The 25,242-nt window shown below is 44.1% G+C and overlaps 1 protein-coding gene across 1 annotated transcript; it reads right to left on the bottom strand.

The window, feature by feature from the left end:
• Nucleotides 1-598: 598 nt before the first annotated feature.
• On the bottom strand, nucleotides 599-20,747 carry Noxred1 (NADP dependent oxidoreductase domain containing 1; the record flags this gene model as incomplete). The annotated part of the gene is made up of 7 exons (XM_004649381.2): nucleotides 20,593-20,747; nucleotides 16,976-17,181; nucleotides 14,093-14,273; nucleotides 13,443-13,594; nucleotides 11,911-12,133; nucleotides 3,593-3,710; nucleotides 599-619 (listed from the first exon to the last, which is right to left on the bottom strand). Coding segments are annotated over exons 1-7 (1,056 nt in total), but the record flags the coding sequence as incomplete, so codon positions are not given.
• Between the last annotated feature and the right edge of the window lie 4,495 nt (nucleotides 20,748-25,242).

Below are 25,242 nucleotides of genomic sequence, written 5' to 3'. Positions count from 1 at the left end.
GGGAGTGTCTCGCTGTAGTCCAGGCTGATCTGGAATTCAGTGTATAGTCTCAGGGTGACCTCAAGCTCACAGCAATCCTCCAAATATGTCTCCTGAGTACTGGGATTAAAGGGGTGCACCACCACACCCGGCCCCTCCAATTTTTTAGATTTAGCTATTCTTTGTCTCCTGGGTGCACGTTCTTTTACGTGTGTATGTGTGCTCTTGTGTGTGTGTTTGTATGTATACATGGATGTGTGCAGGCACACATGCACCCATGTGTGCCTGTGGGTGGAAGCCAGAGGTTGGGGTTACTCTCCGCCTAGTCTTTGAGACAGTCCCTCTTTCTTTTTCTCTCTCTCTCTCTCTCTCTTTCTCTCTGAACCTAGAGCTCACTGATCCAACTAGACCAGCTAGACAGTAAGGCTCAGGGATTCCCCATCTCTTCCTCCCCAGCACTGAGATGAAAGGTGCACAGTACCAAGCCTGGCATTATAAGTAGTCTCAGGGTGTCCTCGAACTCACAGCAATCCTCCTCCCTCTGCCTTATGAGTGCTGAAGGTAGGGGGATTGCCGTGAGTTCAAGGCCACCCTGAGACTACGTAGTGAATTCCAAGTCAGCCTGGGCTAGAGTGAGACCCTACCTCGAAAACCAAAAAAAAAAAATTCTAGCACCATACCACTGAATTTGTTTGGCATGGGTATGCAAAATAGAAAAATGTAAATGATTAATCTAAGACCTTGGTGATTTCCATGTTTAGTGAATGTTCTTGCTCAACAGCACTTTAGCATTTGGAAAACAGTGGTTCTATTCAATGACAAAGCTGGACTTCTTTCCTTGATGGGGGTCATTGCTATTGTTTTCACCTCTATGAATTGACCAAAAACAACAACAAAAAAATTGCAGAGCAGGAAACAAATTTACACTACAGAAATAAGATGGATATTTGGCAAAATACTTTTTAGCTATTTAACATAAATGCCAGGTTTTGTACTTTTTGTCTGTCTGTGTACTTTGAGTCTTGCCTTTTAGCCCTGGCTGGCCTGGAACTTGGGACACTCCTGCCTGAGTCTCCCAAGCACTAGGATTACAGACAGAGAAAGAGGCAGAGAGAGAGAGAATGGGCATGCCAGGGCCTCCAGCCACTGCAAATAAACTCCAGATGTGTGCGCCCCCTTGTGCCTCTGGCTTATGTAGGTCTTGGGGAATTGAGCCTCAAACCAGGGTCCTTAGGCTTCACAGGCAAGCGCTTAACCACTAAGCCATTTCTCCAGCCCCAAAAGCTCATTTTTTAAAATGGCTTTAGGGAAATTTTTAAGATAACACTAGAATAATGTAACTAAAATAAACATGAAATGAGTCATAATAATTCAATTAAGATTAGGTCAAAGCCTAGCATGATGGCAAAACACCATTAATCCCAGCACTCAGGAGGCAGCGGTAGGAAGATCAACGTGAGTTCGAGGCCATTCTGAGACTACATCGTGCATTCCAGGAGAGCCTGGCTAGAGTAAGACCCTATCTGGAAAAACAAAAACAAACCAAAAAAGAAAAAATGGATCAAGTGCTTGCCATGCATGAGAATCTGGAGTCCCAACTCCCATGTACAAAAAAAAGCCAGGGGACTATAGAGATGGCTTAACAGTTAAGTCATTTGCCTACAAAGCCTAAGGACCAACGTCCAATTCCTCAATACCCACATAAGCCAGATACACAAGGGGGCACATGCATCTAGAGTTTATTTGCAATGGCTGGAAGCCCTAGCATGCCCATTCTCTCTCTCTGTCTCTCTCTCTCTCTCCCCCTTCCTCCCTCCCTCCCTCAAATAAATAAAATATTTAGGGCTGGAGAGATGGCTTAGTATTTAAAGTGCTTGTCTGCAAAGCCAAAGGACCCAGGTTCTATTCTCCAGGACCCACATAGCCCAGATGCACAAGGTGCCACATGAGTCTGGAATTTGCAGTGGCTAAAGGCCCTGATGCACCCATTATCTGCCTCCCTCTCTCTCTCTTTCTCTCTCAGATAAAATAAATCAATAAAAATTTAAAAATAAAACCAGAAATGCTTTACATATTTGTTTATTTAAAAAACAAAATTGGGGTCTGGAGAGATGGCTTAGCGGTTAAGCGCTTGCCTGTGAAACCTAAGGACCCTGGTTCAAGGCTCGGTTCCCCAGGTCCCACGTTAGCCAGATGCACAGGGGGCGCACGTGTCTGGAGTTTATTTGCAGTGGCTGGAAGCCCTGGCGTGCCCATTCTCTCCTTCTCCCTCTTTCTTTCTCTCTGTGTCTGTCGCTCTCAAATAAATAAATAAAAAATGAACAAAAAAATATTTTTAAATAAAAAACAAAATTGGGGATGGTGTCAAATGCCTATAATCCCAGCCATAGAGAAGTGAAGATGAAAGTCCCTGGAGCTTTCTGGGTGAGATCTGGATTTAGTGAGAGACCTTGTCTCAAGAAAATGAAGTTAGGGCTAGAGGGATGGCTTAGCATTTAAGGCGTTTGCCTGCAAAGTCAAAGGACCCAGGTTCCATTCCCCAGGCCCCACATTAGCCAGTTGCACAAGGGGGCGCACACGTCTGGAGTTCATCTGACCTGGGATTCACTATAGAGTCTCAGGGTGGCCTCAAACTCTCAGTGATCCTCCTACCTCTGCCTCCCAAGTGCTGGGATTAAAAGCATGAGCCACCATGCCTGGCTTATCTAGGCCATTTTGTATCTGGAAGATTGTGTTATAAAGCAGTCCTACCCTTCTTTTGGCTCTTAAAATTTTTCTACCACCCCTTCCACAATGGACCCTGAGCCTGAAGGTGTGATAGAGATGTCTCAGTCCTGAATACTTCACTGTCACTTCTCAGCACTATGGTGCCTTCCCAGCAGTCACCACCATCTGAAAAGAGAAGCTTCTCTAATCAAAGGTGAGAGTAGCATTAATATATGGGTATGAACATTAACAAATGTGCTTACAGGGCAGTTTGGTGAGTATAACATATGCATTTAGCCAGACTCCCCTAGGGCTCATGACCTCCCCTGCAATAGGCTTTTGACAAGGTTTTCGGTACCAGGCATGTTGTTTTTGTTTTTGTTTTTGAGGTAGGGTCTCACTCTAGCTCAGGTTGACCTGGAATTCATTATGTAATTTCAGGGTGGCCTCGAACTCACGGTCATCCTCCTACCTCAACCTCCCAAGTACTGGGATTAAAGACTTGCCCCACCAAGTCCAGCAGTTGTGTAGTATTATTTGATTATTTTGTTATTGTTGTTGTTTTTGAGGTAGGGTCTCACTCTAGCTGAGGCTGACCTGGAATTTACTATGTAATCTCAGGGTGGCCTCAAACTCATGGTGATCTTCCTACCTCTGCCTCCCAAGTGCTAGAATTAAAGGCGTGTGCCACCACGCCTGGCTTACTTGGTTATTTTTAAAGCCAGAAATGCCCAAGTCAAATGATGTATAGGCCCTCTTGCTTTATTGTAAATTTCAAAGAGCTAGCAATACACTTTTTAAGCACAGTATTTTACGTGACTCGCCTGTCAATCCCAATTCCTGAGGTTTCTTGTTGGGCTCGAGAGCCCATGGAAGCCACTGGCTGGTCTTTGATTGGGGGGTTGGCAAATGAATCATAGTACAGACGGGTAAGGTGGTCTTGGAGAACTATACTGGCTGAAAGACGCTGGCTAAAAGGAGTTTCCTTGAGTTGTACAGTAATCAGATCAAACCAGGGGAAAGGCCTAGGGTGAAAAAAATACATTGTTACTTTTGTAAATATTTGTTTGCAAGCAGAGAGAGATGAGAGACAGAGACTGGGCACACCAGGGCCTCCAACTGCTGTAAATGAACTCCACATCCATGCACCACCACTTTGTGCATCTGGCTTTATGTGGGTACTGGGGAATTGAACCCAGTTCATTAGACTTTTCAGTCAAAGCACCTTAACCATTGAGCCATCTCCCAAGCCTCCCTCACGTGTGTGTGTGTGTGTGTGTGTGTGTGTGTGTGTGTATGTGTCTGTCTGTCTGTGTGTGTGTGTGTGTGTATGTGGTGTTTTTGTTTGTTTGGTTTTTGGTTTTTCAAAATAGGGTCTCACTCTAGCCCAGGCTAACCTGGAATTCACTATGTAGTCTCAGGGTGACCTCGAACTCACGGCGATCCTCCTACCAATGCCTCCTGAGTGCTAGGATTAAAGGCATGCACCACCACGCCCAGCCTCCCCCTGGTTTTTTAATTATTTTTTTTACTTGGTTGCTTTTTGTTGTTGTTTTGATTTTTTTGTTTGTTTTTTGAGGTAGGGTCTCACCTGGAATTCACTCTGTAGTCTCAGGGTGGCCTTGAACTCATGGCAATCCTCCCACCTCTGCCTCCCAGGTGCTGGGATTAAAGGCATGAGCCACCATGCCCAGCTCTTATTTGGTTTTGCAAGTTATGGTCATACTCTAGCCCAGACTGACCAGACTGGAACTCACTCTAGTTCCAGGCTGACCTCAAACAGTGATCCTCCTCCCTTGGCCTCCCACGTGCTGAGATCAAAGTCATGTACCACCACGATGCCCAGTCCTACTGTTGCTTTTGTTGTTGTTGTTGTTTTGTTTTGTTTTGTTTTTTTGAGGTGGGGTCTTACTATAGCCCTGGATGAACTGGAATTCTCTATGTAGTCTCAGGGTGACCTTGAATTTATAACAATCCTCCTACCTCAGCCTCCCAAGTGCTGGGATTAAAGGCATGCACCACCAATACCTGGCCTACTGTTGCTTTTTTATGTCTGTAAAATACATCTGACTGCGGTGTTAAACTTAGGAAGTGATCTCTGAATTTGAAGATATTACAGCAGAAATATCCAAACATGAAAAGGATAAAAACAAAACATCCAAGACAGAAAAAGATACAGAACAGGTTGTGTAAGGACTACTGGACAAACAGAAAACATGTAGAGTACACACAGGGGTATTAGGAGACAAGAGAAGAGAATGGAATATGTGAAATAATGACTGAGAATTCCCCATATTAATGTCAGGTACCAAACCACAGGTCCGGGCAGCAGGCTGAAAACACTGAGCAGCATTCATGGCAACAGTAAAGATTATAACAAAAGTTTGTGTAGACATATTTTCTGAAGGGAATCAAAACTAAAGATAAAATCCTGAAAGAAGCCAGAGCAAATAAAAATAAAGCAATACCTACGGAGGAACGGTGGTAACGGACTTCTCAGAAGCCATGGGAACAAAAAGAAGAGAACAAGGCTTGGAGGGATGGCTTAGCAGTAAGGCATTTGCCTGGAAAGGATTCCCCAGGACCCACGGATTCCCCAGGATCCACGTTAGCCAGATGCACAAGCGGGCGCACACATCTGGAATTTGTTTGCAGTGGCTGGAAGGCCTGGCACGCCCATTCTCCCCCCCTTTCTTTCTCTGTCAAATAAATAAATAAAATATTAAAAATAAACAGAATAAAATAGTTAAACCATCAACCTAGAATTCTGAATCCTGCCAAATTATCCCTGTAAAGTTGGGACATCATAAACCACCCGTCATGCAAAGAATTTCAAAGTTCTTTAGGAAGAAAAAGATAAGGGTCAGAAACTTGGGTGTACATAGAGGAAGAACACTAAAAGAGCAGTAAGTGAAGGTAAAATAAAATTTTACACACACAAAGAGCTTGTTTCTTCAACTTGAATTGCAGGAAGGTAAGGCTTATCACTTCTAGATAAGGCAGCAGTGGGCTTGGTGGCACACTCCTTTAATCCCAGCACTTGGGAGGCAGAGGTAGGAGGATTGCCAAGCATTCAAGGCCACCCTGAGACTACATAGTTAATTCCAGGTCAGCCTGGACCAGAGTAAGACCCTGCCTCAAAAAAAAAAAAAAAAAAAAAAAAAAAAAAAAAAAAAAAGATAAGGCAGCCAGCAAAAATGTCCCATCAAAGAGAAAAAACAAATACCATATTCAGGGTTTCCCAAGGAAAGGATTGACCAAATGGGTTCTGAATAAAGACCAAAGCAGCAAATACAGTTCCTAATCAGCGTTTTAGTAACCAGGATCTTAAGAGCAAACTGTCAAGGTTACCAGATATTTGAAGAAAGCCTCTAACATGAATGACAGCAATCAAAGCAAAAACTAAAAAAGCAACTTGATAATGGGAGAAAGAGATACCACCAGTGAAGATACTCAACAGTGGACACTGCAAGCCTTATAATTGGCCAGCCAGGCCAAATGAGCCAATGGGTGCAATAGTGGCATGTCTGTCATGGTGGAAACCAACTGCCCTCCAATTGGACTGGAGGCCCGCTCCATGGGGGGGAATACATCCCTGATACTGAACACTTAAAACAGGGGTAGTCATGAGCCCTAGGGGTGTAGCATCTGCTGATGTCTGGAAAAATATATATAGTATGCTTATCAAACTACCCAGTAAGCACTTCTCTTAATATTTATACCCTTATATTAATGCTACTCTCACTTTGGGTAGAGAATCTTCTCTTTTCAGATGGCAGTGACTTTGGGATGATTCAGAAGGTATCATAGTGCTGGAAAGAAGTGACTGGAATACTGAGTAACATCTCGATCACACCTTCCAAGGCTCAGGGTCTAATGCAGAAGAGGTGGCGAAAAGAATTAAGAGCCAACGGAAGGTAGGACTCCTTACAACGTGCTCCCTCCAGACACAAAATGGCCTGGATATCCATGACCTCATAGTGCCTGACACTACCTACACAAGACGGTCATAAGAGGAGGAAAAGACCATGACATCAAAATAAAAGAGAGAGTGATTGAGATGGGGAGGGGAGATGATGGAGAATGGAATTTCAAAGGGGAAAGTGGGGGGGGAGGGTATTACCATGGGATACTTTTTATAATCATGGAAAATGTTAATAAAAATTGAGAAAAAAAAGCAACTTGAAAGAAACATACAGAAGAAAAAATACCTTAATTGTTTATATTCTCAAAAGGATATTATACAATAACAGCAAAAAGCTACATAAATAAGGAACATTCTGAGACACAAAAGCTTTGAAGTTCAAAATATGACAGCAGCATGCTACCAAAGTATGCTAGCCAAAACAGGAGAGTTAAAGAGTGCACTCGGAGAGCAGAGAAGAAAAGACGTTAAAACTAAAACACATGACATCGGAGAGTCCATTCATGAAGTCCAACATCTGGATAATAAAATACCAAAAATGGAAAGTAGAGCAAACTAGGGAAGACAGAAAACTACAAGACATGATTGGAAAAAACTAGAGAACTCAGATCAAAAAGTCATGCTGATTATGCTACCTTTTGGGGGATAGCAGTGACATGGGCCTTTGCTTTACAATAATGTGTAAAACTTCATGCATTTATGGAATATCACCTTTCTGTATGTGTTATATTTCATATTAAAAATATTTTTTTTGAGGTAGGGTCTCACTCTAGTCCAGGCTGACCTGGAACTCAAGTCACTCTGTCGACCCAGGCTGGCCTCAAACTCCCAGAGATTCTCCTATCTCTGCCTCCCAAGTGGGGGGTTAAAAGCATACACCACAATTCTCTCATCTCCTAATATCACTGTGTAGTCTACATGTTTTCTGTTTGTACAATACATTTTAAGTTAAGGTCCATCAAAATCCCAGCAGAAAATTAAATTAGATGTGCATTATGGTGCAGCATTGTATTTCAGGATTCTGGGAGTCAAAGATCCTATACACTTCAGAGTAAAGAGACAGATTTCAGACAAAGGCTGTAACAGTAAGAATGGCCCAGCACCTAGAAGCTAGAGGCAAGAGGATTAGAAAGTCAAGGTCAATCTCAGCTATTTAGCATGTCCAAGGCCAGCCCTGGACTACATATGAGCTACATGAGACCCTGTCTCAAAACAACAGGAGAGTTAGAATGGCACTGAACTCCCAACAGCAAAGCTTGAAGCTGGAGACAATGAGCTTAGGATGCTACAGGCAAATTATTTCCAGTCTAGAATCCTATACTTGTCTATGTTCTTAATAAAATATTAGGTAAATGCAATGAATAGCTAAAAATTAACTTCTAAACTGGGCGTGGTGGTGCATGCCTTTAATCCCAGCACTCAGAAGGCAGAGGTAGGAGGATTGCCGTGAGTTCAAGGCCACTCTTGAGACTACATAGAGAATTTCAGGTCAGCCTGGACTAGAGTGAGACCCTATCTAGGGAAAAAAAAAAACAAAAACTTTTAATATACCTGTTTCTTAGGAAGTTATTGTAGAACATGTTCTACCAAAATTTAAAAAGACTGAGATGACAGAGTTAATTCCAGGTCAGCCTGGACCAGAGTGAGACCCTACCTCGAAAAACCAAAAAAAAAAAAAAAAAAAATTAAAAAGAAACTATATAAAGGTCTGGTGAGATGCTCAGTGGTTAAAAGGTGCTTACTTGCAAAGCCTATAGGCCTGGGTTCACTTCCCAGAGTCCACGTAAAGACAGATGCAAAATGTGATACATGTGTTTGGCATTCATTTGTGGTAACGCGGGACTCTGGTGCACATGTGTATGTATATATGCATGTACACCAATACATGAAAAAATTTTAAAAACATAAACTATAACCAAAAGAAGAGTGATCTAGAAAACAAAGTAACAGAGAAGTGAGAGGCATCCTCAAACTGAAAGTGCATCACAGGACCAGATGACAAGCTGTCCACTAGTGACTAATGAATATATAAACACAGAGCAGGGAGAATCCAGGATCTCCCTCGAGCTTCTGCTTTGAATAGCTTGGTGAAGCAGCAGTAATTAAGACCACTGAGGGAAGGCTGGAGAAATGGCTTAGTGGTTAAGGCACTTGCCTGTAAAGCCAAAGGACCCAGGTTCGATTCCTCAGTACCCACATAACACCAGATGAACAAGGTGGCACATGCATCTGAAGTTCATTTGCAGTGGCTAGAGGCACTGGCTCTCCCATTCTCTCTCTCTCTCTCTCTCTCTCTCTCTCTCTCTCTCTCTCCCCCCCCCCTCCTTCCCTCTCATAAATAAAGTATTTTTTAAAAACACTGCAGGAGCAGACATGACTATTGGTCACATCAAGTTTCAGAAAAGATGGTATGTGCTTTATGTATACACAGCACTGACATAGTGTTCTGTGCTGTCAGAGTAAATATGAGTTTCCCAAATAGAAAAATTTGCCCAGGAATAAGTATAGGATGAAAAGAAAAGAAGGCCTATGATAGATTCTTACAAAACCCCCAGATTTGGGGCTGGGCATGGTGGCGCACGCTTTAATCCCAGCACTTGGGAGGTACAGGTAAGAAGATTGCTGAGAGTTCAAGAGACTACATAGTGAATTCCAGGTCAGCCTGAGCTAGAGTGAGATTCTACCTCGAAAAACCAAAAAAAAGCAACAACAACAACAACAAAAAAAACCCCACAGACTTGAGGTTAGGACAGAGGAAAAGCTAACAAAGGAGAAGGCAGAGAGACAGAAGCAAAAGAGAACATCAGTGATCATAGAAGAAGAGAGGTGGAAGCCCTTCAAGGAGGACGGGAGGAAAGGGGCTCAAAGGGTCCTGTGAGTCCTGTGACCAGAGCAACAATATTTACACAGTGCCTTATGACAGATCAGAAAGAATGACTTTATAGTTATCAAGCAAGAGAGAGAAATGGTCCTACCATATGGTGTCAGTGGATATGTTCTGATAATCGACTTGATAGTTATCAAACCGAAAGTATATACGTATCTTCTAACTCAGTATTCATTCATAGGCTTATACAACAGTGATATTGATACAGCTGTTCAAATTAATTGCAAAAATATTCAAAGCACCCCATTGTACAAAGTTTGGGGTTGAGGGAAGGAACTGTGCCTGTCATAGGAAAACAGAGTGACTACATTAATACAACACATGTACTTAACTATACAGCTGCTGCTCCTACGTGAAGGAGACGTGCTTGAACAGACATAGAATGGCATCTGCATTCGGAAAGTGAAAAGCAGGCCGGGCGTGGTGGCACACACCTTTGATCCCCGCACTCGGGAGGCAGAGGTAGGAGGAACGCTGTGAGTTCAAGGCTAGCCTGAGAATACATAGTGAATTCCAGGTCAGCCTGGGCTACAGTGAGACCCTATGTCAAAGAAAAAAAAAAAAAATGAAAAGCAGTCCGGGCATGTTGTCCCACACTGTGACTCCAGCACTGGAGATGCTGAGTTAAGAGAATCCTTATGAGTTGGAGACCAGCCTGGACTATAGCGGAGTGTCAGGTCAGCCAGGGAGACCCTGCCTCAAAAAAAAAAAAAAAAAAAAAAAAAAAGCCAGCTAGGCATGGTGACCACACACCTTTAATCCCAGCACTCAGGAGGCCAAGGTAGGAGGATCGCTATGAGTTCAAGGCCAGCATGAGACTAATTGCAGGTCAGCCTGGTCTAGACCAAGACCCTTTTTTAAAAAAGAAAAAAAAAAAAAAAAAACAGGCTGGAGAGATTTCTCAGTGTTTAAGGTACTTGCTTGCAAAGTCTGATGGCCTGGGTTTGATTCTCCAGTAGTTACATAAAACCAGATGAACAAAGTTGCACATGTGTCTGGAGTTCTTTTGCAGTGGCAGGTAGCCCTGGTATGCCCAGTCTCTCTTCATCTCTCTCCTTGTAAATAAATATTTAAAAAAAAACAAAAAACAAAAACAAAAACAGAAAGCCAGTGTGGTGGTATACTCCTTTAATCCCAGCACTTGGGAGGCAGAGATAGGAGAATCTCAGTGAGTGCCAGGCCAGCCTGAGCTAGAGTGAGACCATACCTCAAAAGACCAAAAACAAGCTGGGCATGGTGGTGCACGCCTTTAATCCCAACACTTGGGAGGTAGGAGGATCACCATGAGTTCGAGGCCACTCTGAGACTACAGAGTGAATTCCAGGTCAGCCTGAGTTAGAGTGAAGCCCGACCTTGGGCGGAGGGGGGAGAGAAGACCAAAAATATACAGGGCTAGAGAGATGGCTCAGTGGTTTAAGTGCTTGCCTGCAAAGTCTAAGGATCCAGTTTAATTTCTCAGTACCCACATAAAGCCAATACATGCATCTGGAGTTCATTTGCAGTGGTAGGAGGTCCTGGCATGTAAAGAAAAAAGAAAAAAAAAACAGGGCTAGAGGGATGGCTTAGCAGTTAAGGTATTTGCCTGCGAAGCAAAAGGACCCAGGTTCAGTTCCCCAGGACCCACGTTAGCCAGATGCACAGGGGACACACACATCTGGGGTTCGTCTGCAGTGGCTGAAGGCCCTGGTATGCCCATTCTCTTTCTTTTTCTTTCTTTCTTTCTTTCTTTCTTTCTTTCTTTCTTTCTTTCTTTCTTTCTCTCTCTCTCCCCCCACCCTTTCTCTGTCAAGTAAAAAAATTTTTAAAAAGACAAAACAAGGCTGGGCATGGTGGCGCACGCTTTTAATCCCAGCACTCGGGAGGCAGATGTAGGAGGATCACAGAGAGTTCGCAGTCACCCTGAGACTACATAGTGAATTCCAAGTCAGCCTGAGCTAGAGTAAGACCCTACCTCAAAAAAAAAAGACAAAACAAAACCAAGAAAGTGAAGCAGTATATATGCTTCCCATGTTTCTAATACTAAAAGTAGATACATATGCACCTTATGATGAAAACATAAATATATCTGTAAACGCCTAGATAAAATGGCAAAAACATAAAAGGTGTTAGAGATGAATGAAATGAGGGAAGCAAAGGTGTCTTTTCTATTCTCACTGGCTGAATTTTATACAAAAATGCATATTTTGGTACATTTTAAAGGAGAACATAGGCCAAGCATGGTGGCCAGTGCCTGTCATCCAGCCCTGAGGCTGAGGCAGAAGGATCACAGATTTGAGATCAGCCTGGTCTGTATAGAGACGCTGTCTCAGCAGACCAAGGGTTATGGAAGAATATGAAGGACAAAGAGAAAAAAAGCCTCCGCTAAGACAGGAATAGGAAAGAAGTTAGAGTGGCCAGCTGTCTGACATCTTACCTCCTTCGAAACATGTTCATGACGTAGGTTTTGTTCAAAAAATCTGATAACTGAAATTTGGGGCAAGATGCTTTATCTTTCTCACAGCTTTCCAAATGCGCAGACAGAAATAGCTTGTTGAAAAGCTGCAGCACTTCTGAGTGGAACATGTTCCTGGCCGTGCAGATGTTGATGAGTGCGTAAAACACTCCCTCCAGCCACTTGATGTTGAGGACTATTCCCCCTACACACCAGCGGGAAGGGACGTAACAGTCAGAACCACCAGCAAGAGCTGCGAGGAAGCCAGAAACCCCAGCACTGACTGGCAGGGCACCTGGTCTTTGAGACAGCTCGTCACCTTGGACCTCTAATTGAGTGAGCCCTCCTCCCTCCCTGGCCTAGAACCTCGTTTACCCTGATAAAACACCATGTGTTGGTCACTCCAGAGGAGGACAATTAAGTAAGAGCTTTCCGGGTGAGATCTGGATTAAGGGAGAGACCTTGTCCCAAGAAAAATGATGCTAGAGCCGGGCATGGTGGCGCACGCCTTTAATCCCAGCACTAGGGAGGCAGAGGTAGGAGGCTCACTATGAGTTCGAGGCCACCCTGAAAGTACATAGTGAATTCCAGGTCAGCCTGAGCTAGAGTGAGAACCCCCACCTCGAAAAGCAAAAATAAATAAATAAATAAAAATAAGAAAACAACATTTGCAGTGGCAAGACCAAAACAGAGAAAATCCATGAGAGTCCCAGACATCACTGACTTTTACATTTTTCTACAGTTGTTTTTGTTTTTGTGGTGGTTTGGTTTTTTGTTTGTTTGTTTTTTAAGATAGGGTCTCAATCTTGCTCAAGCTGACCTGGAATTAGTCTCAGGGTGGCCTCGAACTCACGGTGATCCTCCTACCTCTGTCTCCCAAGTGCTGGGATTAAAGGTGCCCAACAGGTTTTTTTTTTTTAAAGATAGAATTTCATGTAGCCTAGGCTAGCCTCAAACTCACTATGTAGACAAAGCTAGCCTTTAACTCTGCCGCCCAGGGGCTGGGGTTGCAGACATGTGCCTCCATGATAGTCCATTCTCTTGTTTGAATAAGTCATTTCCTCAGATTGTTTCCAGTTCAAATTTAAAGGTCAGAAAAAAAATTGGTCTTTTCAGTCCTGCCTATTAAAGGCTGCTCTTTACCAACAAACACATCCCAAACCAAAATGGCTAAGAATGTTATCTGCCTTGTGCATTCCCAACACACACATACACACACACAGAGAGAGATTAAGATTTAATAAAATAGTAACTAGTCACAGGGAAGGTAAGTTTCAAAAGAACGCCAGGGGCTAGAGGGATGGCTTAGTGGTTAAGGCACTTGCCTGCAAAGCCAAAGGACCCATATTCAGTTACCCACGGAAAGCCAGATGCACAAGGTGGCACACGCATCTGGAGTTTGTTTGCAGTGGCTGGAGGCCCTGGCACGCCCATTGTCTACCTATCTGTCACTCTCTCTCTTTCTTTCAAAATTAACAAAATAACAAAAGAATGCCAAAAGTAGGTGACATTACCAGCAGAACTGTAAGGGCAGGTGGCCTGAACAATCACAGGATCCTGAAGAGCAGCTGTGATATCCTTATCGACCCCCCAGATGTTGTCAAGATCCTCACCGAAATGGTACTGGGCCTTCAAGATGTTGGTGTGGTTCAGTAGTAGTTTCAACCTGGAAGCCACCAAGACAAGGAGTGCAGTGCCAAGACCGGTAGGTGGCCGCACGAGCCACCTCATTTACGTCCACACCAAGTCACAGACCCTGTGCGTGGCGCTGCTCGGGCAGAAGCAGGCCTGCGCTGGGCACACTCCCGAGTTGTACTGTTCATCTATCCACCTGACACAAACTGACTGTTAACGCGTGCCAGGCACTGGGCTGGACACGGAGTTAAACAATACACATATTTTCAGTAACTTTTCCTGTCGTCATCTGGGGGTTTCTCATCGCTGCACAGGGAGAAGCAAACAAAGACACCATCACACCTACAAGTGTTGTTTGTGGGGAACTGGGAGAGACAGAAAGGTTGGCTGGCTCTTCTGCAGAGCTAGCTGCCCCCTCTTTGTCGCTAGGAATGACCAACTCCAAGTAGTGGAGCCGTGGTGGAGGTGGGAAACGGACATCAGACATAGGAGCAGCTCCGCCCGTTCTGCTCTCACCGGGACCGGCTACCTCGGGAGCGGGATGGCAGACACAAAGCTGTACACGGTGCAGGTCTTCTCCAGGCTGGATTGGATGTCTAAGCAGATATTCGGCAGCTGGGCTGGCAAGCAGCAGAGGAAGAGGACGTTGGCCCAGCTCACCAGGGAAGAGTTCTGGTAAAAGCACTGGACGCCTTGTTTCCGGAGCTCCACTGGGAGGGATAAAGGAAGACGGGAGGCATTTGATCTACCCATCAGCCACGGGGACAGGATGGTCACCTTTTATCTGAGTACGCAGCCCAAGTTTTACTGCCACCCAAGTGAGAAGATGCTCCTGTACTCCTGCTGCCAGCTATGCAGCAATGCCCTGACCCCAGTACTACGGCAGCTTGAGAGCATGGCAAAATTCATTCTCATCTTACTGTGAGAGCAAATGCTGGAATTCTTCAAAACATTTGAAGGTAGAACAACGCATCTCTAAAGAAGCCATCTGCTTCAATTTGCTGAAGAGTGATTCTGAGCTGAAGTCCTGGGTGCACATTACTCCGGGTAATCCCTGGCAAAGAGCTTCTGGCAGACTGGGATCCTTCTCAGAATGATCAAACTGAGGCTTCAGAACATTACGTGACTTGCCCACAGGGCTCACCAGCTTGAGCTGGTGGGTAAGGTTTGAGAGAGTAGAAGAGGGGCTGGAGAGATGGCTTAGCAGTTAAGCGCTCGCCTGTGAAGCCTAAGGACCCCGGTTTGAGGCTCGGTTCCCCAGGACCCACGTTAGCCAGATGCACAAGGGGGCGCACGCGCCTGGAGTTTGTTTGCAGTGGCTGGAAGCCCTGGTGCACCCATTCTCTCTCTCTCCCTCTATCTGTCTTTCCCTCTGTGTCTGTTGCTCTCAAATAAATAATTTAAAAAAAATTTTAAATAAAGAAAGGGGGGAACCCTCACAGCCACTGCTTTGCCAGGAACACGCCTCAACATTTGCATGGCCAGACAGCGGTGAGGCAAGCACGCCCTGGCAGGGAGAGACGCTCAGGGGTGTGCTGGCAAGGCCTGCCAAAGGGCAGTAGAAAGGCAGAATGGCTTTTTCTGAAGAACATTGAATGATAAGGGACTATGCTGAAGAGGTGTCAAATGGAAAAAGCAAATGGAAAAATTATATATATATAATTTACTTGAGAGAGAGAGAAAATGGGCTGCCAGGGCCTCCAGCCACTGCAAACGAACTCCAGATGCATGTGCCACCTTGTACATCTGGCTTATGTGGGTCCTGGGGAATCGAGCCTTGAACCAGGATCCTTAGGCTTCACAGGCAGATGCTTAACCACTAAGCCATCTCTCCAGCCCTCATGTTATATTTTTACTGACACATAATTTACATAAAATACCACACACAACTCTGAAGAATACAGCTTGAATGGTTTTGACAAATGTATGCATCCATGTAGCCCATACTTCCCTCTAAATAGAAAATGTTTCCTTCTCCCCAGAGAGTTCCTTCAGGTCCTTTCTCAGTACTTTTCTCCAGAAGCAACCACTGCTCTTATTTCTATCACACAGTAATAACAGGAACCATTAAAAAACCTGTTTTTCCAGGCGTGGCGACACACGCCTTTAATCTCAGCATTTAGGAGGCAGAGGTAGTGGGATTGCTGTGAGTTCAAGGCCACCCTGAGACTGCATAATGAATTCCAGATCAGCCTGGGATAGAATGAGACCCTACTTTAAAATACCAAAAAAAAAAAGAAAGAAAGAAAGAGAGAAAGAAGGGAAGGAAAGAAGGAAGGAAGGAAGGAAGGAAGGAAGGAAGGAAGGAAGGAAGGAGAAAAGAAAACCCACTGTTTTGACATTCAGATGCCATGTGGCCGGCTGGGCGCAATAGTGCATGCTGTTAATCCCAGCATTCAGAGACAGAGATAAGAAGATCCCTGTGAGTTTGAGGGCAGCCTGAGACTACAGAGTGAGTGCCAGGTCAATCTGGGCTAGAGTGAGACTGTACCTCAAAAAGGTAATAATAATAATAATAATAATAATAAATTTAAATTAAAAATACAGGGCTTAGCATAGTGCTGCACACCTTTAGTCCTGGCATTTAGGAAGCAGATGTAAGAGGATTACCATGAGCTTGAGGCCACCCTGAAACTACATAGGTCAGCCTGGGCTAGAATTTTAAAAAAGGCTGGAGACATGGCTTAGTGGTTAAAGCGCTTGCCTGAAAAATCTAAGAACTCATGTTCCAATCTCCAGGTCCCATGTAAGCCAGACACACAGTGACACAAGCACGTCATGTCGCACATGTGCACAGGGGGGTAAACTCATCTGGATTTTGTTTACAGCAGCTGAAGGCCCTGGCACAGCCATCTCGCTCTCTCTTTCTCAAATAAATTAAGAAGAAAATTTTAATGAGGGCTGGAGAGATGGCTTAGCAGTTAAGGCACTTGCCTACAAAGCCAAAGGACCCAAGTTTGATTCCCCAGGACCCACATAAGCCAGATGCACATAGTGGCACATGCGTCTGGAATTTGTTTGCAGGGGCTGAAGGCCCTGGCATGCCCATTCTCTTTTTCTTATCTGCCTCTTTCTCTCTCTCAAGTAAATAAAAATTAAAGTAAAAAAATTAAATTACATTCAAAAATAATATATTGCCAAGTGCAAGTATTTGAAATGGTTTAACACTCACCAGACTCTAATGGTCCAGGTTTAAACTGTTTGGAAAGTTTCCCTGTACCAGACCCAGAATGATAATTCCTTCTGGCCTGAGAAGAGTGCCGGGAGGGGGTTAGATGCCAAACTTATGTGGGGGAAAAACACTGTGGTAGGATCAGCAAGCTGAGAACCCTGCATGCATTCCTCTTGAAAGTACCCTTGCAAAATGGCTCCAACACCTAAGCAACGCAGCCACACCCACAGTGCTTCTCACCCAGGCTCTCTGGCCTCCTGGTGGAGATCCGCAGGCTCTCAGGAGGGAGGGGGACGAGTTTCAGCAGGGCAAAAGCCAGTTGCTTCCCGAGTTGGCCACTTCCAATGATGCCCAACTTTAATATCTCATCACTCTCAGGATCCAAGTCAAGGGATCCAGCAGCAAGAGGTCTGAAACTGGAACTTTTGTCCTTATATAACAGTTTTCTGGAGAAGAAACAGACAAGCACACGTAAATACATGCACATTCTATGGCTTTTCCCGTTGGCTTACAATGGTCTTTCTTTAATTTCTTTCAAGTGGAAGCCTGAATGACACCTTAATACTTCAGAGAGAAAGCCTCTCAACTGTATGCCATTTATTCAGCTCAACAAGGGGTCTGTCTGAGTATACTTTCCAGAAGGTAAAGCAACTCCCTTCTTCAAGCATCAAAACAGATTCAATATTTATCAATGAAAATATTTTTGTTATATGGACCAACCATTTTCTTGTTTTGTTTTTTTTTCTTTTTTATTTATTTGTTGTTTTTTCGAGGTACAGTCTCACACTAGCTCAAGCTGACCTGGAATTCACTATGGAGTCTCAGGGTGGCCTTGAACTCACAGCGATCCTCCTAGCTCTGCCTCCCGAGTGCTGGGATTAAAGGCATGCGCCACTACGCCCGGCTTTCATATGGCAATTTTTTAAAAATATTTATTTATTTATTTATTTAGAGAGAGAGAGAGAGAAGGAGAGATGGGGGCAGATAGAGAGACTAGGGGAGCCACGGCCTCCAGCCACTGCAAATAAACTCCAGATGTGTGTGCCCCCTTGTGCATCTGGCTTGTGTGGGTCCTGGGGAATCAAACCTCGAACCAGATCCTTAGGCTTCATAGACAAGCGCTTAACTGCTAAGCCATCTCTCCAGACCTTTGTATTTATTTTAAAGTGTAACTGATCTCACTAGAATTGCATTGAATCTGAAGATCACTTTGGTAATGGGAACATTTTAACTTTCTTGTCCATGAAAAGTTGTCTTTCCAGTTATTCTCATCACAATTTTCAGTGTACAAATCTTTCCGCTTTCCATCTCTTTGGTGTAACTTATCACTAAGTATTTAATTCCATTTGATGTTACTATAAATAGGATAGTCTCCCCTCCTCCCTCTATCTGATGTTGACCTATGAATTCAAACATGCTAAGCATGCCCCTACCACTGAGCTACATACCAGCTGGACTTGTTTCAACTTCCTTTTTAGGTTGTTCACAATACAGAAATGCAATCACTTTAAAACAGTATTTTATTTATTTGAGGCGGGGTACAGATAGGCAGATAGAGAGAGCTGGGTGTGGTGGCACATGCCTTTAATCCCAGCACTCAGGAGGCAGAGGTAGGAGGATCGCCATGAGTTCAAGACCACCCTGAGACCACACAGTGAATTCCTGGTCAGCCTGAACTAGAGTGAAACCTTACCTCTAAAAAACAAAAAAAGAGAGAGGGAGAAAATGGGTGCATCAGGGCTTCTAGCCAGTGCAAACAAACACCAGATGCATATGCCACTTTGTGCATCTGGCTTTACATAGGTACTGGGGAATTGAACCTGTGTCCTTAGGCTTTGCAGGCAGTGCTTAAACCACTAAACCATCTCTCCAGCCCAAATGAATGGTATTTGAGGACTTTAGGGTTTTTTTTTAATTAATTAATTTATTTGAAAAAGAGAGGGGGCAGATAGAGAGAGAGAGAATGGGTGTGCCAGGGCCTTTAGCCATTGCAAATGAACTACAGACATGTATGCCCCTTTGTGCATCTGGCTTATGTGGGTCCTGGGGAATCGAACCTGCATCCTTAGGCTTTGCAGGCAAATGCCTTAATTGCTAAGCCATTTTGCTAGCCCCAACTTTAGGGTTTTTAGGTAAACTGCTGGAGCCTGCCGGCTGAAAGGTTTGAGCCTGATGGGGAGTGAGGATTAAAGAAAAACAGGAGAAAGAATGAAAGCAAGGACTCCAGTCCAGGACTGAAGCAAGAACTGAAACATGGTTTATTTCACAGCATTCCTTTTTATATCTTCTTACAAACAGTTTTTCCATGGAAAAAATTCCATGAGCTTCACACAAGTTTCTATCAAAAACTCCTTCCTGGTACAGAGTTTTTGCACTTCAATCACTTCTCAGTACAAAAGACTATTAAGGCTAGCCAACTGGCTTCCGACAGTAAACAAAATTATATCACTGTGAAAATATCATGTATTTTTTTCTTTCCATCTTGGGTATCTCTTACTTTCAAGGCCTAGTGGTTATAACTTGCAATACTATGCTGGACATGGTCAAACAGGGATTCCTGGTCTTGTTTCTGATTTGAAAAGAAAAACTTTCAGCTTTGAATGTGTTGTTAGTGTAGACTTCTCATTTCATACATGGCCTCTGTTATGTTTAAGTAGTTAGTCTCCATTCTTAGTTTGTTGAGGGTACTGATGTTTGTCAATTTTTTTTTTTGCGTCGATTGAAATCATCTTGTGGTTTTTGTCTTTCATTCTATTACTGTGGTATTGAGACAAGGTTGTTGGGCAGGAAGTCAGAAATCAGGGAACATGGCCAAGTCCCTCTTTATTTTACATGAGAAAAAAATACCCTCTCTCATCTAACTAGAAAACAAAGGGACTGAAAAAGGAAAAAAAGAAAAAGAAGAAAAGAATTTAAAGGCCTACTTGGTGGCGCACACCTTTAATCCCAGCACTCAGGAGGCAGAGGTTAGGAGGATTACTGCGAGGCCAGCCTGGGACTTCATAATGAATTCCAGGTCAGCCTGGGCTACAGTGGATCCCTGCCTCAAAAAAAGAAAGAGAGAGAGGAAGGAAGGAAGGAAGGAAGGAAGGAAGGAAGGAAGGAAGGAAGGAAGGAAGGAAGGAAGGAAGGAAGGAAGGAAGGAAGAAAGGGCTGGAGAAGATGGCTTAGCAGTTAAAGCATTTTGCCTATAAAGCCAAAGGACCCTGGTTCAATTCCCCAGGACCCACGTAAACCTGATACATATGGAGGCACACGCATCTGGAGTTGGGGTGGAGGCCCTGGCACGCCCATTCTCTCTCTCTCTCTTTTTCTCTCAAATAAATAAATTTTTAAAAATAATAAAAAAAAGAAAGAAGAAAGGAAAGAAAGAGAGAAAAGGATATCAGAAACCAGGACTGGACCAAGAGAGTGTCTCTGCAAATCAACACTGGTTTCAAGCAAGTTATTTGGCTATAGGGACTGTCAAGGGCTAGGTGGTTTTTCTACAGGGGAACAGTTCACTATTGGATCAGCCCAAAAGAAAGAACTGATCCCACTTGCAGCCAACAGACAAGGAATGGCTAGTCATTAGCATCTGTGGAAGGCAAGCTGGTGGTCCTATTGAATGACCCTTTATTCAGACCACCCACTAAAAGGTAATCACAAATCCATGCCTTACTATGTAACCATAGCCAAGAAATCCTGCTATGAATTTTTCTGGTCTTTTCAGACCAGGAACAATTGATTGTGGGTTGAAATGGTAGGAAGTCAATCCCCCTGCCAAATTTAACCTCCAATATAAAAAGTTTTAAGTCACCTGGGCTCCCAGCAGTAAGATTTACATCTATTCTCCTAAACTTGGAGGCCTAGCTCACCTCAGCCTGAGTAAGAGTTTGCAGAAGAAAACTGCGTGGGCGCAGGCCTCGATCCTCAGTCCCCGAGTGCGGCCGCGCAAGTATAGCCAGAAACGATCTTCCTCCGGAATCCCATCCTCAAACCGCAGGGTCTCAAGGTCCTCCAGTAACTCCATTTGCAAGCCACCATCTCCCGCAGTGATAGACACCGACCGATTCGGCTCCCTGCCCTGGGGAACAGCGAGGGTGTCTATGGAGGAGGGCTAAAATAGGATGAGGTGTGTGACTAGGTCACAAGTACCACAATGGTAGACTTCAGCACCATCCGCCTTCCAGGTTACAAGCTTTATTTTATTTATTTATTTATTTATTTTGGTCTTTCGAGGTAGGGATCTCACTCTAGTCCAGGCTGACCTGGAATTCACTATGTCGTCTCGGGGTGGCCTCGAACTCACAGTGATCCTCCTACCTCTGCCTCCCAAGTGCTGGGATTGAAGGCGTGCGCCAACAAACTGAGCCCAGATTCTGAACTTCAGAGCTCACATCGATTCGAGTGAGACCCTTGTGAGTTCCAAACCACTAACTGTTCATGAATCCTGGATTCTTGAAAACCTAAAAAGAATACATTGTAGGGCTGGAGAGATGGCTTAGCGGTTAAGCGCTTGCCTGTGAAGCCTAAGGACCCCGGTTCCAGGCTTGATTCCCCAGGACCCACATTAGGAAGATGCTCAAGGGGTCACATGCATCTGGAATTTGTTTGCAGTGGCTGGAGGCCCTGTTGTGCCCATTCTCTCTCTCTACCTCTTTCTCTGTCTGTCACTCTCAAATAAATAAATAGCTAAAAAAAAAATTAAAGAATATATTGTAATATTTCTCCATACAGGGCATCAGGTACTTTTCCAGCAAAAGATCGCTGTGAGTTCAAGGCCACCCTGAGACTACATAGTGAGTCCCAGGTCAGCCTAAAAAAAAAAAGCCAAAGAAAAAAGACATTATATCAGCAACAGGGTTGGACATGTCGTTGGGCCAGAAACTTCTCCCTTTCATCCCCTAGAGGTGTTTTTTTTTTGTTTTTTTTTTTTTTTTGTTTTGTTTTTTCCCAAGGTAGGGTCTCACTCTAGCCCAGGTTGACCTGGAATTCACTATGTAGTCTCAAGGTGGCCTCAAACTCATGATGTTCCCACCTCTGCCTCCCAAGCTCTGGGATTGAAGGTGTGCTCCACCACGCCTGGCCTGGAGAGATGGCTTACTGGTTAAGGCACTTTCCTGTGAAACCTGAAGACCCAGGTTTGATTCCCCATTACCCACATAAGCCAGATGCACATGGTAGCACATACGTCTGGAATTCATTTGCAGTGGTTAGAGGCCTTAGCATACCCATTCTCTACCTGTCTCTCTCTCTCTCTCTCTCTCAAATAGATAAATAGAAATAGAGGGCTGGAGAGATGGCTTAGCGGTTAAGTGCTTGCCTGTGTAGCCTAAGGACCCCGGTTCGAGGCTCGGTTCCCCAGGTCCCACGTTAGCCAGATGCACAAGGGGGCGCACGCGTCTGGAGTTCGTTTGCAGAGGCTGGAAGCCCTGGCGCGCCCATTCTCTCTCTCTCCCTCTGTCTTTCTCTCTGTGTCTGTCGCTCTCAAATAAATAAATAAAAAATTAAAAAAAAAAATAGAAATAGAACCGATTACATAGGACCTTATTTCAAAGAAAGTCTCTCCTTTCACTAAACTGTTCCCCACAGGGTAGAAAAGAGCCCAAATTAAGTACAACAGATTCCTTCTCTAAAGCAGGGGCATTTATATCTTAGAAAATAAGCCTGAACATGTATATGTCTCTCACCAACCAAATTAAGATCAACTTTACTCCTCAGTACTTCTGGTCCAGGCAGATGAAAATTACATTTCTAAGGAGAATTTCCAAAAAAGTAGTCATTATGACTCATTAGTTACCAGATGACTTCAGTCTCTAAGTCTTAAAGGAGCCAACCCTACCAACAAGCTTTCTTGGCGTGAACATGAGGACCCAAATTCCTTTCACTACTATGGGTGTGCTATACCAAGTCAGTATGGGACATGTGGTGATTTGATTCAGATGTCCCCCATAAACTTAGGAGTTCTGAATGCTAGGTTCCCAGCTGATGGAGATTTGGGAATTAACGCCTCCTGGAGAGGGTGTATTGTTGGAGGTGGGCTTACGGGTGTTATAGCCAGCTTCCTCTTGCCAGTGTTTGGCACATTATCTTATTGATGTTGTCCATCTAATGTTGGCCAAGAGGTGATGTCCACCCTCTGCTCACGCCATTGTTTTCTCCTGCCATCGCGGAGCTTCCCCTCAAGTCTATAAGTCAAAATGAACCTTTTTTTTTTTTTAACAAGCTATTCTTTTTTTTTTTTTTTTTTTGACGTAGTATCTCACTCTCACCCCAGCTGAGGCTGACCCTGGAATTCACTATGTAGTCTCAGGCTGACTTTGAACTCATGGCAATCCTCCTACTTCTGCTTCCTGAGTGCTGGGTGCTGGGATTAAAGGCCTGCGCCATGACACCTGGCTTTTTGTTGTTGTTGTTGTTTTTGTTTTTTGAAGTAGGGTCTCACTTCTGGCCCAGGCTGACCTGGAATTCACTATGGTGTCTCAGGGTGGCCTTGAACTCACAGCGATCCACCTACCTCTGCCTCCCGAGTGCTGGGATTAAAGGCGTGTGCCACCACGCCTGGCTTGACACCTGGTTTTATAAACTGCTCTTGGGGGCTGGAGAGATGGCTTAGCAGTTAAGCGCTTGCCTGTGAAGCCTAAGGACCCCGGTTCGAGGCTCGGTTCCCCAGGTCCCACGTTAGCCGGATGCACAAAGGGGCGCACGCGTCTGGAGTTTGTTTGCAGAGGCTGGAAGCCCTGGCACGCCCATTCTCTCTGTCTTTCTCTCTGTGTCTGTCGCTCTCAAATAAATAAATTTAAAAAAATAAAAAATAAATAAATAAAAATAAACTGCTCTTGGTCGGGTGTTTTCTGCCAGCAACTCAAATCTTTACAACAGTAAAGTTGGTACTGAGAAGTGAGATCATTGCTGTTTGTTAGAAACCTGACTGCATGACTTTTGGCCTTTTGGAGCTGATTTTCAAGAGGAATGTGGAAGGATCTGAAACCTTGGTCTAAGAGACACCCTGAAGTGCTGTAAGTACAGCTTGTTGGACCATTCTGGTCAGACTTAAAAGACCTGAATGCAGTAGGAACTATAGACTGTGAGGTTTGGCTTATGAGTGTGATAAAGAGCTTTGCCTGGACTAGGCTAAAAGCAGTTTGCCTAAGAGGCTTGCTATTATGCCTGTGTTCTGAGAACTTGCGCAGGGTTTTGTTGTGTAGAAATGGACTGGTGTGAGCAGAGAGCTATGGCACAGAAAAAAAGAAAGAATGAAATATTTGGGCAGAAATTTCTGCCCATTCAGCTGCAATTTTATGAGAGATTATAACCTTTGAGATTGAGCCAACTGACCTGCATTGGGACAGCAGAAAGAATGTAGGCTCTGTTATGCCCAGTTCTCGGCACCCCCAGGGACCACCAAGGAGAACCAAACACATATGCAAGGACAAGGAGCTTTAATTCGGGCTTAAGCTCGATCTCTTGACTTCACCAACACAGTGGGTCCATACAAGAGCCCCGAGTAGTGGGAGGGTAGGGTTTTTATAGGGATTTGAACATAAAAGGGGACGGGTACATGATTGGTTGGTTTAGGATTTTGGCAGGCAAAGTTGGCGGGCTGGAGCTAGGGGAATTGAGCTCATCCATGACTACAGGAATGTCTCATGACTTCAGAACTGTATGGCATAATGTACGGCATAACCGGTTTAACTGTTAAGCCTACCCTTACTGCAAGGTCAGCAGGCTGAAGCTAGGGGAATTGAACTTTGTGACTTCAGGATTTATGGCAGGATCAATTTCCAGTATCTGTTAAGCCTATCCTTACCAGAAGATAAAAAACTTAGATCTGGCTGGGAAACAGAAACTTAGGCCTACTGAGGACTCTGAAGCCTGTCATGGCGTCCATATGGTTCCTGGATCCTTCAGGCTCTCTTGAAGAGGCCTGAATGCTAAAGGAGTGTCCTGTTCTTCAGAGTCTGCTCTATTCTCCCTTGGATTAACAAATTGGTAGCCCACCTGGTATTATGGAATATAAGAGATTCAGGAAAGAGAAGATCAGTGAATTTGTTTTGTTTTTCAAGGTAGGGTCTCTGTCGGGCAGCAAGACTTTAGCAAAATTATAGCAAAACTTTAGCAAGACTATAGCACCTACATGTAAGCAAGATTATGTATATTCAGTGTCGGAAGCCATTTGGCTGGCCTTATATCCATAACTCTGGGCCCTTTGGCAGCAAGACTTTAGCACCTACATGTAAGCAAGATTATGTATATTCAGTGTTGGAAGCCATTTGGCTGGCCTTGATAGTCTTTTGTATTGAGAAGAATTGAAATGCAAAAACTCTATAACAGGAAGGTTTTTTTTTAAACAATTTTCCACATTCATTTATTTTTTTTTTACAGGAAGGTTTTTTTGATAGAAACTTGTGTGAAGCTCATGGAATTTTTGTCCATGGAAAAACTGTATGTAAGAAAATATAAAGCTGTGAAATAAACCGTGCTTCAGTCCTGGACTGGAGTCCTTGCTTTCATTCTCTCTCCTG

This window comes from Jaculus jaculus, chromosome 7 (genome assembly GCF_020740685.1).
Source record: "Jaculus jaculus isolate mJacJac1 chromosome 7, mJacJac1.mat.Y.cur, whole genome shotgun sequence".
NCBI lineage: Eukaryota > Metazoa > Chordata > Mammalia > Rodentia > Dipodidae > Jaculus > Jaculus jaculus.
Note: the sequence above shows the minus strand (reverse complement) of the source record. Positions and strands in the feature narration are given on the sequence as shown.